The sequence below is a fragment of the Acanthopagrus latus genome, chromosome 12, assembly GCF_904848185.1.
Source record: "Acanthopagrus latus isolate v.2019 chromosome 12, fAcaLat1.1, whole genome shotgun sequence".
Lineage (NCBI taxonomy): Eukaryota > Metazoa > Chordata > Actinopteri > Spariformes > Sparidae > Acanthopagrus > Acanthopagrus latus.
Window position 1 is genome coordinate 15,518,782 of NC_051050.1, and position 14,413 is coordinate 15,533,194.

The 14,413-nt window shown below is 41.5% G+C and overlaps 2 protein-coding genes across 2 annotated transcripts; both read right to left on the minus strand.

Moving 5' to 3' along the window:
* Positions 1-323: 323 nt before the first annotated feature.
* Positions 324-3,398, minus strand: tmem141 (transmembrane protein 141). Its single transcript, XM_037117512.1, has 5 exons — positions 3,226-3,398; positions 2,987-3,053; positions 1,899-1,982; positions 1,656-1,766; positions 324-1,443 (listed from the first exon to the last, which is right to left on the minus strand). Exons 1-5 carry the CDS (start codon positions 3,277-3,279, stop codon positions 1,382-1,384), a joined length of 378 nt encoding a protein of 125 aa, XP_036973407.1. The 5' UTR covers positions 3,280-3,398; the 3' UTR covers positions 324-1,381.
* A 3,364-nt stretch (positions 3,399-6,762) lies between these two features.
* Positions 6,763-13,901, minus strand: zmynd19 (zinc finger, MYND-type containing 19). The gene is made up of 7 exons (XM_037117233.1): positions 13,602-13,901; positions 11,661-11,720; positions 11,452-11,558; positions 10,150-10,290; positions 9,848-10,028; positions 9,517-9,660; positions 6,763-9,430 (listed from the first exon to the last, which is right to left on the minus strand). The coding sequence occupies exons 1-6, from the start codon at positions 13,650-13,652 to the stop codon at positions 9,517-9,519; spliced, it is 684 nt and encodes a 227-aa protein (XP_036973128.1). The 5' UTR covers positions 13,653-13,901; the 3' UTR covers positions 6,763-9,430.
* Positions 13,902-14,413: the final 512 nt, after the last annotated feature.

Below are 14,413 nucleotides of genomic sequence, written 5' to 3' on the forward strand. Positions count from 1 at the left end.
CAGTGATTTGGATGCCCTACCAATGACAATTCATATCAAAATTCAAGATCAATGATGCACATTATCCAGCTGTCTTCACTATCTTCATTTCACTCTGTTTTGCCAAAAACATGAACATGTGGGCGTCTTTGTGACTGCGGATGAGGAGAGGACAGATAAATGCTCTGCTTTTTATACTCTTTATATCAGCACAATTCACAAAATACATTACACGACAATGCAGTCAACAGACACTTCTGTCCAAAGAAACTTAAAATGGGGACATTCAAACTAAATAGTACAAGATCTTAACATCTCAATCAACAGAATACACATACAACACATTTTTTCCCCATTCTTTTTTATTGTATTTTACACTTTTATAACTATGCATGTTTGAATAACAAAACACAGAGTGGATTTGTGAATGTGTTTACACCTTAATTAAACACACGTCTCAGTAAAATCATTAGAAGGCAGCTTGTAACAGGACTGAGGAAGACCTAAAGTTTATTACAAACATGTCCCTTTCACTTTTTACTTCTCACCAGTCCTTCTACATTTCCCTCCTTCACGTCTTTTCATCTTCCTAACAAACTGCTCATGCTGTCATTATAAATTAGCACCTAACCTCATGGAATTTATGATTTTTGGCGGAGGCGACAAATTGATATAAATCCAAAGCGGATGAATTTTTAGTCATTTTGAGATATGGCAGTGTTCATTACAGCATCGCTGCACTGAGGACGGATGAATGAACATGCAGTGGCTTAAAGCAGCAGCTGTAAATGATTTCACGTGGATTACACTGCTGCCTGGAGCCTTTTTTTTATTAAATAGTCAAGAATGTTTATTCATTTAAAAGGATGAATCATGGTTTGCTCTCTTCAGTCCGAGGCATACATGATTAAAATGATCAATGTGTAATTTAGATCGTAGACTTGAAAACTGGTTTGTTCAAGCCACCAGTGAGTACAATCCCCATGGCTGAAAATCCCATGAGGGTCTGCAGTGACAACTAGTGGCTGGCTTCACCGGTCCAAATCTGTTGCATGTCAAACTAACACATCCAAATACTGGATCTCAAGCTTAACATGGAACTCCTCCAAAAAGCCTGAACTAATTCCTGACCTCTGATTCAGGAAAGTCTGCTGTTTATCCTCACAGTAATGCTGTTATGAAATTAAATAACACCACAAACTCAAAGTGGAAAGTGGAAAAAAAAATGAAGCTTCATTCATGTTCAAAATGAAAAACAAAAAAATAAAAACAACCCTGGCGTTAAATACAGCATACACTATCTCACACTCAGCACTGAGCTTATCTGAATGTCTCCACCATTGTAGATTTTCTGATAAGGTGTAGTTATATACAGAAGATACACAAGTTTAAAACTATATGTTTAATCCATAACGTCCCCATATTTTGTCTTTCCAGTTCCTTTTGGCTCCTCTGGTTGAGGCACTGAAAGACAAACACAGATAAAATATAAAGCACCAAACTGTCTGTATTTAGCTGAACATGACTCAAGAGCAGAGCTGGCACAGATACATCTGTTGAGGCCAGGACAGAAACATATATGCAGAACAGGCTGTCTTCTCAGTTACTCCCACATACATCCATATTTCAATATTTTTAGAATGGTGCGCAAATCTGCAGACGCACACTGTACCGACCCTGTGGTGGCGATCTGTCCGGGACTTGTCCTGTTTCCAGCAACATCCAAAGGTCTGAGCATTTCTGTGTTTCCCAGCGGGTCACTGCATAACTTCCTATGGATGACCCCACTGAGAGAGAGGACAGAGGCACGGTTAGAAAAACACTAGTGAGCTGAGAGGACGTACAGGTGCCTAGAAGGTAAATAACTGTTGATGGCTTGTGTGTTTAAGCCCATTTGAAGTAAACATTTCATTTCTCACCCGTTGCAATCAGGAGGTTCCACTGGAGAGGATAAGGGAGCTTCCGCTGGAGAGCCGTCTGAATGGCAAATAAAGCACCAGCACCTGCGAAAGCAACACAGCGCACGCCTCAGTCACACATCTAGAAGCTGCCACACAATATTCTAATGTTCGAACATCCATGAAAATATAAAACAAGTCATTTGTAGCATCATTGTCCTCTTGCACTCGGACTTCTGTGCTTTGATTGAGAGGGAAGCTTGGTCATGGAGTACCTAAATACACTTTAGAGGTACTTGTACTGTACTTGATTATTTCCATTTGATGCTACTTTATACCTATACACACCTACAATTCAGAAAAATACTTTTTACTCCTCTGTATTCATATGATAACTTCACTATCTACTTTGTGGACTCAGATAATCATACTATATATCATCATTCATCAACAAATACATTATGGTGTATTCTTATTGATAACGATAAGACTTGATTGCTCCTGACAGCAATGTTGTGTCCAGGAATTATAATAACTTTAGGGATGGTTAACAGCTGCATGGACAAAAACAAATCTTTTCTCAACGTCATTCCAATGTGTATATGCCTGTGTGTCAAATCACAGATCACTGTCTGCTAACCACCATGTTAGATTTCATTCTAACAGAAATCAAACCAAAACCCCCTTTTTAGTCTTTTTGTTTACATTTTTGCTCAAACTCTGTGATGAGTTCAGTGTTCACCGTGAAAAGTAGAACATCCTGTTCTATTGATGCCAAAAACATTAGCAGAATATGGCTCCCTCCTGTGGTATGTACTGGTCCAGATAATGTTTTGTCTGTAGATCTGATGATCTTCTCACTTCTTAGTTACTGTTAATGTATTAACATGTAGGAATTTAGCTCAGTTATTTAATCCTAGATTGGATTTAGAAAAACTTAAAAAAAAAAAAAAAAAAAAAAAAGAGTGACCAATGATAAAACAGTCCAATACAATGGTTTGTTTTTTATATACAATTTGATGATTCAGTTATGATGAAACAATATTATAACGAAATGACACTGTAATTTAAAGCGTTTCTGACCATACGTTAAATTTCACGTCACCCACCAAGAATGAAGGTCCCCGTCCCCTTCATGAAGGCGTGAGACTGACAGGCTGCGTAGTTCCCCAGACCCTGACAGCGAGAAAACAGCTTTCATTCATCCTCCTAAAACACTTTCATTCAACTTTATAGTACATGTCACAGATTTCAGTATGGGGCAGCTAATTCATTTCACTGTCAGTGTCCAGCAGAGATCAACACAGATGATTTTTATAGAGATTAAACTATAGAAAGACAAACCTACCGGATGTTTCGCCGCCAGCGCATCGTCCACCTTGGTGAGACCGATGTTCACCATGTTGTTGGCTGCTGTGAAACTGGAGGTTAAAGAAATAATATCATCAGCTCAGCTCATGCTCCTGCCTGTATACATATACATAACTAACCCTGCTTGTACTGAACTTCCGCGCTGCAACCCGACACAGACAGAGAAGGAGAGAAAACCAGCTGTTTGTATAAAACACTAGCGCCACCTGACGGACAGGAGGTGGTACTGCAGCCCCGAGCAAATACATAGTTCAGGGTTCAGGAGGTGTGAAATAAAATAAATGTCATCATACAATATGGAGCTAAAGAATAATCATGAATGCTCCCTGTAATACACTACAAATTAAGTATGATCAGTTAGGGTACATTTAATCAACCTTTCTTTATAATGTTGAAATCACTTAAGGGTGAGAAAATTACAAAACAACAAATACATATACTGACAAAAAGGCAGTTCCATAATTGGCCATAACACTAAGACATCCAAAACTTTTAGATTACGGAGGATAATTTGATGAATAAATAATAAAACAAATTAAATACGAAATCAAATAATTACAATTAAAGTAATTCAAAGGAAAATAAAACAGTTACATAAAACAATTACACATAACAGTTTGGAAACATTAGTATAACATGAACAATAAAAAGTAGAAAACAAAAATAATACTGTTGATAACCACACTGAGAATAACACTAACATGAGATGCAAACATAGCATATGGATTACTGCTAACAGGCGGCCATGTCTGAAACGCCTTCATTTATATATGTATTTATTTATTTATTTATTATCTATTCATTCATTCATTTACTTACTTATTTACTTTGGTTAGCACTGTTCCAAATAGCTACAGTACTTACAGCACAATTAAATCCAGTAAATGGATTCACTGATGAACGTGCTTAAATGAAGTCATCATCATAACCTGTTTTTGTGTCTGTTACATGCAATGTGAGGCCTCGGGCCTGCCACAACAGCACAGCCTGCTGACCTCTGACCTCTGTGACCCCTCTGTTGAACTTTGACCTTAGTGAGGTAAAAGGCTCTGCAGAAAGACTTTGAGATGAGCGGGAAGAAGACGAAGAAGGAGAAGAGGCAGATGGACCGAATCCAACTACTGCTGCGAACCAAATAACTACACGGAGGCTTAAGTTACAGCAGAGCGGCTGGACATCTGTTACTCGTTACAAGAAAAAAGACAGAATAGTTCAGAGATATTAATGATAAAAGCCACAGAGATAAGGATTGTTTTAGTATTTTGTGAAGTGCAGTAAAATCCACCACCACAAACCATGAACCCATTGAAATTTGTGTCCACCAGTTTTTTCAGCCAGAAAGCAAAAAAGCTGCTCTATATACAGTATATCTGAGGACTGATGTTGTTGAAAATAGTGTAACACATGGGAATCAGTTTTAGCTGCAGTGGATGTAAAACAACCTCACACACTAATCAGGGAACATAACTGGTGCTGCAACTAATGATTATTTGCATCATGTATTAATATTTTTGGCAGAAAAATGGCAGAATTTTGTGAGAAATTCTATAGAACAGGGAATCTTCAAATGTGAGAAGCTCGAACCAGTAAATGTATAATGAAGTCTGTTGTTGACTGATTCTCTGTTGATCGATGAAATGATTTACTAATCAAGTCAGCAATAGACTTAACGTTTATGGGGGAAAATTGTACTCATTGGACAAACCTTTAAAGCAGTAAATACAGAGAGAGAATCTGCTCACAGTTCAATTTAACCTCCCTTATTTAGATTTTATGAGCTGTTTATAAAAATTTAAAGAGACAGTTCACCCAAAAATGAAAACTCAGTCAATATCTTCTCACCCCACAAGGATCTTGGGGGTTGGGGGACTTAAAATTACCCTGGACGAGCTATTTTATGGCTTGATTTTTGTATTTTGTATTTTAAAACTAGTCCCCCATCTCTGTCAGTCTGTTCAACACCTGATTTTCCATCTGCATGCGGTTGAATACATAATGACTGAATCTCCAGGGAACTTTCCCTTTAATACTCAAAACATGAAAGACATTTACGACACTTTGCTGACATTTTTTTTTTCAATTTGGGGTGAAATGTTCCTTTAACAAATAGTTGATAAACACTATAATATTGCTGTAATCAGATATAACTTTGTAAATGTATCTGGTAACAACTATAGCTCCTCCTGTGTAGAAACAGATAATATATAACAATATAATAAAATGCAGTTGCAACAATACAGAATGTTTAAAAGAGAGAAGTCATGTGTTAAAATGACCCTAAAGCAGCTTAATGCTACATTATAGTGTTATAAACCACTTGCTCCACGTTTGTACGGTGCTAATAGGGCAGTGACAACAGTGTTAGCAAACTCCGCCTCCACGGTTTTTTTTTTGGTTTTTTTTTTTCAGATAACATGTTTGTGAACCGTCTACACAACACAAACATGTTATCTAATTAAAACTGCATGTGGAGCAGAAGCGTGCAACGCTTTTCTCACCTTGTTGCCGTCAGTGATCAGCACCTCATTAAAGCCCTTGCCGTGTGTTTCCCCGCCATGATACAGCGACGCGTTAGCAAACAAACATGCTAATTCCTTGAGCTGATTCCCCACTCCCACATTCGTCGCCATCGTTCACACTCAACCGACGCCACACGCCGACTCCAACAAATGAGGTTCATTTTATTTTATTATCATTTTACATTGGAAAAGCAACCGTCAGTTATCCCCAACTGTTCTTCCATTCACATATTGTAGCTCTTTTATTTCTAGGTGATTAATGTTTATATTCTTACAAAACAAAAACAAAAACAAAACAAAAAAAAAAGAAGAATTCAGACACAGTTTGTACACTCCAAATCCAAATCACACCCCTCCCTTCAACCCGTCTAGGACAAATACGCTAACATGGGAGCCAAATTTTTAGTGCAGTGTTGAAAACCTGTTCTCACACACACACACGCGCGCACGCACACACACACACACATACAAAATTAAACAATCAACGAGTCGCATGTACATCTGTGAATTACATGCTTACTAAGTGTCTGGACTCCTCATCTAAGACACAAGAGGACACAATAAGCAGGTGTGTGCATTGTAGGTAATAAAAGGAAGGCAGGCGATTGAGGAGAAGTCGACACAGAATAATTTCACTCGGACCATCTTGTCTTAGAAAACAAAAAAGCAGGAAATGGTTCAATTCATAAAACCACTCTCCAGAATAGATCTTTTTTCTACCAAAAGGTGTGTAAAAGGGGAGAAGGGATTCAAGTTTTACACTCCCAGACGTCTCTCACATGGAAGATTTTTTTTTTAAGTGACAATGATGGTGTGCAGTGTTTCTCATGGAAAATCTGGGAAAGGGCAACACCGAAGGAGGACTCACGCGCTCACTCATCCGTTCGTTCCGGGTTCGAGAAAGAAAATCAAAAGTAGCAGGGTTGAAATGTTCAGTCCCCCTCCCTGCCCGTAAAAGATGTGACACAGAAAGGTCCAACAATTGTTCACTTTTGTTTTTTTTATAACCTTCAAATATCACCAGGACAAAAAAAAAAAAAAAACGTTTCACAATCAAAATGTTTTAAATAAATATAGCTCCATTGATAGAATTTCTTCAAAAAAATAACCCTTAGAGCAAACTCTCACACAAGAAACTGAGCAGGAACCCCCATCATCCCCCCCCGGCCCCAACACACACACACACACGCACGCACACACACACACACACAGTAACCCTGCAGATGCAAAAATACAGTTGGAAAGACAGGTGTCTGTTAAAAACCAGCGAAACTACAACTGACTGGAGGGATTTAAACCAGCTGATACAGGAGTGCCGAACAACAGGTCAGAGCAGACTTTGGCAGAGACCATTTCAGAGACCACGTGCCGTTTACTTTTGATCATCAGAAAAAAAAACAAAAAAAAAAACCGTTTGACAAATACTTTCTGTCTCGAGAGGATTAAATATTTATGTGGCAACAAGAAAAGCAGTTTCTGTACTCTGAAAATGCTTTTTCAAAGCAACAATAACGACAGGAGCGGCTTTTGAACCAGGAACTTGAGAACTATGAAAAAAAAGGCTGTTATAAATCCAGTTACTTCAGGTAATTAAAACTGTGTACCTAATCTTAATCAACAAAAGAAGTCTAATCAAATTAATGAGAAACAGGGATGCACCAACATCGGCTGAATAATTCATTTGTAACTGCATTTGTGCTTTGGCGACAAACAACATAATGCCAGTAAAGCCCACTAACCTGAATTTTGCTGATATTTAACTTGTTGGCAGCCAATAAGATGACTTAAAAAAGGTGCAATACGCAAGAATTTTAGTTGAAAAAGTCTCAAATTAACAAAAATGACAGAGTGAAGAAATAATAGCACTGATATTATGTTAGAGGGGTTTTTGTATTGTGTTACACAGATACCTACTGAAGTTAGCATGCTAAGCTCCTGTGCCAACAGTGTAAACTCCAACAATCCAGTGGTGCTCTGTTCTCCCAGTCCAGACCACTGGGTGCACAGTTTACCAAATCTACCTAGCTCATGATGGATTAGCAGTTTCTACAGTGATGTGCTTCCCCGTTTGTTTTGGGTATGAATACGACAGGGGTCCAATCGTTATGTACTGCACCTTTAACTGGTGGCAGTGGCCAATGGTCATTGGTTGTGTCATCAGGGCTATTATTTTCTTAATAAAGTAGCCAGCTGTATTGTCGGCTATAAAGCCTTTTGAAGCAACTTCTTCATACAATGTATGAATTGGCCACCTCTCGAACTCCAAAGTCATCGGGGGCAGCATTTTACCGGAGTAGCCGCTAACTACTGCTAGCTGTGGCTGCAACCAGCCAGTTAGCTCAGTTAGCCGTGCAGATAGCTGCAAGGTGGACTAGCTAGTTGACTTGCTAACTTCAGTAGATGTCTCCACAACAAAATACACAGACTTCTTGGGCATGGTGTCAAAACTGTTGTTTTTCACATTCTGTCTATACTTTTAATACACTGAGAGAAGACAAATTCTTACATATGGAACCGTTAAAAGGCTGTTTAATACATTTGCATTATTTCATTTGTAACGATGGGTTAAATAACTTTAAAGCCGCTGAGTATTTTTATAATGAATATCTATTTGTTTCCCTGGCTCAAAAAAGAAAGGAATAAATAACAAAAATGAAAACAATAAACTAATCAGCAGCTGCCATCAGCCAAATTGTTATTTTAAACATTGTGTCAGCCCAGAATTTTACAATTGATGATCCTGATAATATTATTGGGTAAAGAAAAAGGAAATTTAAGCCTTTATTTGGCAGCTACTTTATTATTGAACAGTGAAATTTTTTTTATTCATTTTTATCAATTTATGCTTTAAAACGGTGTAATATGGCCCCTTTCAGAAAAGAAAAGACATACATTAACCATGCCTGCTACCCATGTTGACCATGTCAATGTCCTTCAGTACATATTGGCAGCACATACACATACATTCATACACACACACACACACACACACACACACACACACACACACACAAGCATACACACACCCCCACACTCAATACTGGTAGTGTGATTCAATCAGTGAAATCTATCTGATGTGTGTCGTGGTCGGCTGCGTGGGGGAGAACAACAGACAGGGAGGCGGCTAAGGTGTCGATGACCATGAAGACAGCAGCCATGTGCACCAGAGAGGTCAGAGAGGGGAGCGATACAGTGAAAAGGTCCATGTCCCATTGTACCAGCTGAACGATGGGTACTGCAGCCCCCGGGTCCCCCCCTCCCCCCGTTTGCACAGACGTCACCGCACCCAGCGGCTGGGTGGAGGAACGAAAAGTGGATGACGGCAACTGTTCGTATTGTGGTCCAAAGAAGCTTGTCCAGTTCGTCAACAAGACAACTTTTCCCCCCCTCACTTACAAAACCATAGCAGCAGGTAGAGCTCGAGGGTCTCCCTCCTCGAGAAAAAAAAAATAATAAAGAAAAAACAAAAACAAACTTTCCCCGTCATCCACATGAAAAGCAAGCTATGGAGAATTACCAGTTCTGGGAAGTGGCAGATGTCTTTTGCTTTACTCTCCTTCCCCTCCTCCATCTTCTTACCCCCTGAATCCGTTAAACAATCAAGCAACCAACATTGTCCTCTGTCGTTAGTCCCTTGTAAGCAATTTTTCCCCAGTTTGCACTTCATCCCCGCTCCCTTCCCACAAGTCTAACCCTGTCTCCCCACCCCCGGTCTCCCTCCTCCTCTCCCAGGCGAGGATGAAGGCAGATCATCGTTCGGGCTCCGACTCGAGGGCCAGCACCCGCTTGCGCTCGCGACACTGCTTCTTGTGGGCGGGCCAGTCCCTCTGCTGGCACTGGGAGCCACAGTAGCGAGCCACCTGGCAGCGACCGCAGATGTTGAACTCCCGGAGCTGTGGAAAGACAAGGAAGGAAATCACTTTCAGCTCTGTGTCTATCTGCCGTATGATTTGGTAGGGTCTACATGTGGATGGCTTCATGAGAAGGGGGGAGAAAAAAAAAAAAAAAAAAAAAAAAAAAGGGAATGAAGGACTCTGATTTCATTAAACACTGAATTGTTTTACAAATTACAGTACATACCCTCCTCTCAATGAGTGAACAAGGAGGATAATGACACTCATAGTAAGTGCAGGAGCACTCCTCTTCCTCCACCAGCTCCCCGTTAGCGTTGTAGTAGCGTGTGCGGCTCAGCTCCAGATACTGCTCCTCCACCGGGTCTGCTGGTACCTGCTGGATAGCCAGCCAGTACAGAGACTGCTCTCTGGACGAGTAGGGGAACATGGGAAGAAATGTCAGGCATGTGTTTTAAATATTTACCAAAAAATATTTAAATGTGAGCAGTAAGAAATCAGCATTTAGCTACAGCACAGCTGTCGTCATACCTCTGTTTGCTGGAGATCTCCTCTGGTTTGGGGCTCCATCCCACTGGCACCAGTCGCAGGTTGTCTAGCCGGTTGTCCACCGTCACAGAGTTGATGTGGATGACTTGAAAACTGGGGGCGATGCCTCCTCTGTGCTTCTCCCTAGATCAGGACAAGTATCAGAACGCAAGTCAGTAACAAAACAATCACAGCTCGTTAAAGTTGAAGTAGACAACATAAGAGAAAGATTGTTGGTTTTTGCTGGTCGTCAAATTCTGATGCCTTGGCCTGGCCAGCGTCCCGGTATCAACATCAGAATGACACTCCATAATCAACTCACAAAGTTTAAAGCAAAATTCCAGAAGTCAACGTGTACTGTGTAAATCTATATCTGTTGGTGTTGAGCATCCAAAAAACATTTTACTGGGGTCAAGAAACCTTTTTTCTCTCCTGCTTGCACACAAACCTGCAGTCTGTCAGCAGTGAAACGAAATTACATTTATATAATATAAATAAAGATTCTACAGTATTTCTTGTGTAACATAATTACAGTAAACTAGTCAACTTGTAACCAAAAATATCACTTTATGGGTCTGCATTTGCTTGGCACTCAGCACTCCATCAGGTTGATTTAATTAAAAAAAAAAAAAGCCTAACTAATGTAATCCAATGAATCACTACTCCAATTGGGGATTTTTTTTATGGCGATGACATAAATACAAAGACATTTGAAGCTTCGTTCGACAACACAGTGGGTACAGCCCTAATGGCCACTGTATTTCAGTCTCATCTTACATGAGCATGAATTTTAAAGGCCATAAGCAGGTATATGAGACCTTCTCTTGTTCAACACTAATACTGACAATAGAGTTAAAAGGCTCGACTAATATGCAGATAAACATGGGATGCTGTGATATTACAGGAAAGATCAAGATCAAACAGTTGTCAACTAGAAATGAGTTAGATAGGCAGTACCAGCACAGTATACTCAACTGATGTGAAGCTTTACTGAAGCTACATGGGGGTAGGGCCAGCTACAAAGCACCAGTCTGCACTGGTAATAATAGAAAATCTTAAGTTTTAAGATACTGAAGTACAGAGAGATACGTGCTGTGAATCCCAAAGTTATATGCAGTTTTAATGAATGCTGCAAAATGGCCCCACCACAAAACGTTAAGCAATTTTTCTATTCAGAACTTTCAGGTTGATTGCAAATCAGGAGAACCCCTTCAAGGACACTTTCACAATGTAAATGCTCACTAACACAGTCTTGACTCCAAAACGTCCAAAAGAAATTAAACGTTCATACCACAAATTACTTACCAGAGCAGCTCATGCAACGGCCGTCCTGCCCAGCGGCCTTTACCAATGTCGAAAGCGTAGGCAAAGATCTTCGCTCCATTGCCATCTGCATCCACCTCCATGCGCGCCTGCAGGTAGATAATATAACAGTTTAACACTGGCACACTCAGGAAAGTGTACAAGCAATACACACCATGAACATAATTTGCTGTGGTGTCCTTGTAGCTTACCTCAAACGCATAGTTCTCCACAAGCGGTATGTCCTGCTCGTCGATCAGCGTGTATTTTGTCTAGAACGACAGAGAATGTTTTCATGTTAACACCTAAAACTGCAACAACCACAACAACTCTTACAGCTATCGACAGAGTCCAACATTCTAGGAGCATTTTACGAGGGAAAAAGGGGGGGGGAGGGCATAAAAAGCCAGTGTGAGACCAAGACACATTACATATCTTCTTCAAGCAATCACAACGAGGCCGTTTGTGTCTAAAGTTATACAAGTGACATAATTAGACACAACAGATGGTTCAGAGTTCAGTTAGGAATTAGTCATATAATAATATGACAGACACAGCAGCCTAGTTAGCAAATATCAATTTCTCCCCCCAAGTTGCTGCACATTTCCTGCAGGAACTACCTCATGTTATCCAAAACATGAGGTAAGCCGAGTTTAGTCACTGGGGCAACTTACTAACCACATCTCCCCCCGACAAATTAATCAGATCCACATGTGGCTTTGGTGCAATCCGCACAATTTAACTGGTTTGTGAAACACCACTACTTAAAATCAAAATCAATTTAATATGTATAGCCCAAAGATCACAAGGACATTCCCTCTGTGGGCTTTGAAATCTCTGATCTCTGGGAAGAGCCACAGAGCAGGGACCCCCACCCCCTTCCTCCCAGGACTGACGGACAGACATGCAGATAGATGCCACATGTACAGAACAGCACATATTCAAAGTGGCATGTTTGAAAGAGCTGCAACAGAGATACACACATGATAAGCAGCTGGAGGTACTGCTTGTCTGCACGTGTGTGCACGTGAATGGGAGGGAATGTCTCCTTTAGGTGTCAAACGCACAAACTCCTGGTTTCACCTCACATGTTTTCTGACATCATTTTGACTGGAGATGCAACATGTGTATTTAGGCAGCAACAGAGGCTTTGTCAGCCAGCTACCTGAGGTCCGTGTCTGTAAATGGGACTTACACATGCACGTGACAAGACACCAGCACGGGAGCCCCACGCTCCAACACAGCACGGGTGGCGTTGCTCACATACCAAAAGGTCGAAACATGCAATGTGACACTTTATCTCGACTGCCGGCGTATTATGTGGATTTTGACAGTGGTGACATCGTGTAATAAATAATCATATGTGTGCTGACCGGGGGCCCAGGAGCACTGTCACTCAGCAGGTGGGCAGCGTCTATCCTCCGGAGTGCGAGCAGCAGCCGGGGGCATTTCTTGACCGACATTCAGCCACAGCTTAACGTCACATCTATGTGGAGCGACACTTATATAATTTAAGACGCCCCCCCACAAAAAAAGAAAGAAGATGCAAGTTTGAGTCCACGGCTGTTCAGTAAGTGTGCTGTCCTGCCGGTGCTTTGTCACGTTGCACAAAAGAATCAGTTGATGGAGCATGGCAATGGCTTCCTCATTAGCAGACACTTCACCGTGTAATCCAAATAACACAGCTAGCGTGGCACTGCTAACTACACCAGCGACCGTTAGCATCAGACACGCAACCGTCGAACAGCAAACCAGCCGTCTTCTTTCTCTGTACACAGCCCGCAACGGTAACGACTAACTACCGACCGCACTGTTTACATTTAAGGCGCTATTCCTCCGCTTAACGCCACCAACTAACTAGCGTCACTCGCTACGTGCTAGTTAGCGTTAGCTTCACAGCGAGACTGTGTGGTGGCGGCGGAGGAACACACCGAAAACCAGTCTGGCTCGGTGCGGCCGGCTTCTCTAATCCGTTCAAATGCAGCTAAAAATCAGCAAAGCTGAACAGCTCCCGCTTCGGCGAGGGCTTCCTAAGCACTAAAGCTGTTAACTAGCACCAACCCATCACCGTAAAGCCTATTTTTTCATCGCCTTTTCGCGGTCCCAACGGGCCCTTCCCCGGCCGCACATGGCAGCCCTGGGATCCAGCTCACCTTCCCGGCCACACGGCCGAGCCGTACGATCCCGAGCTTGAAATCCGACATCAGGAAGACGGGCGGTGGTGACGGAGAGAGGCGTAGGATCCAACCTAACGGTATTCAGGTTTAATACTGGCAGGGGCAGCCCCTCAGCCCCGCGGCGATGCCAGTTTGGGTTAAGTGGTTTGGTGTTTGCCCTGACTCCGGGTCTCTCCGGCAGCAGCCCAGCCTCGGTGACACACAGCTGCTGGCGCAGGAAAGCCGAGCGAGCTGCTGGGGGGCGGGGCAAGCCGAGCCACTAAACAGGCCATCCAATCACACACAACGTTACGTTTTTTAATACGAGGTGTCAGTTCAGGCCGTCCAATAGGAAACGACCATTTTAAAGGGCCGCCTGTTCGAGTTATAACGTCATAGCACTCTCGTGACCACTTCTGGCCATTTTCGCGCGAAATGTTTGATGGCGGGGTAGGATTACATAGAGACAGAAACGGGACTTTAAATTTTGGAATCTGAGAATTTTACATTGAAAACAAAACGTGGACTGAAAAAGGACAAACACTGGCACTGAAATACTTATGTAGGAAAATCTGAACTGGCACAGCAGTGCAGTAATGTGAAGTGTTCATCACACATCTACACATCAACACAGCTTCCAGTCATAGAAGACTACTTTCAATTTAATTATTAAAGTGACTGAGCACCCCCTGGAGATCAGGACCTGTACTACATGAACTGGAAATAAATGCATTTTTCAGAAGACTTTACGATTAATTATTAAGAATTGTTAAAAGCACACTTGAGATATATTCAATTATAACTTAAAA

Coding starts and splice junctions, on each gene's coding strand:
- zmynd19 (XM_037117233.1), bottom strand. CDS start 13,652: ATGTCGGATTTCAAGCTCGGGATCGTACGGCTCGGCCGTGTGGCCGGG. Junction 11,559..11,660: donor TGGAGAACTATGCGTTTGAG/GTAAGCTACAAG, acceptor ATCTACCTGCAG/GCGCGCATGGAGGTGGATGC. Junction 9,661..9,847: donor GTTCACTCATTGAGAGGAGG/GTATGTACTGTA, acceptor GTCTTTCCACAG/CTCCGGGAGTTCAACATCTG.
- tmem141 (XM_037117512.1), bottom strand. CDS start 3,279: ATGGTGAACATCGGTCTCACCAAGGTGGACGATGCGCTGGCGGCGAAA. Junction 3,054..3,225: donor CGCTGGCGGCGAAACATCCG/GTAGGTTTGTCT, acceptor TCTCGCTGTCAG/GGTCTGGGGAACTACGCAGC. Junction 1,983..2,986: donor GACGGGGACCTTCATTCTTG/GTGGGTGACGTG, acceptor TTGCTTTCGCAG/GTGCTGGTGCTTTATTTGCC.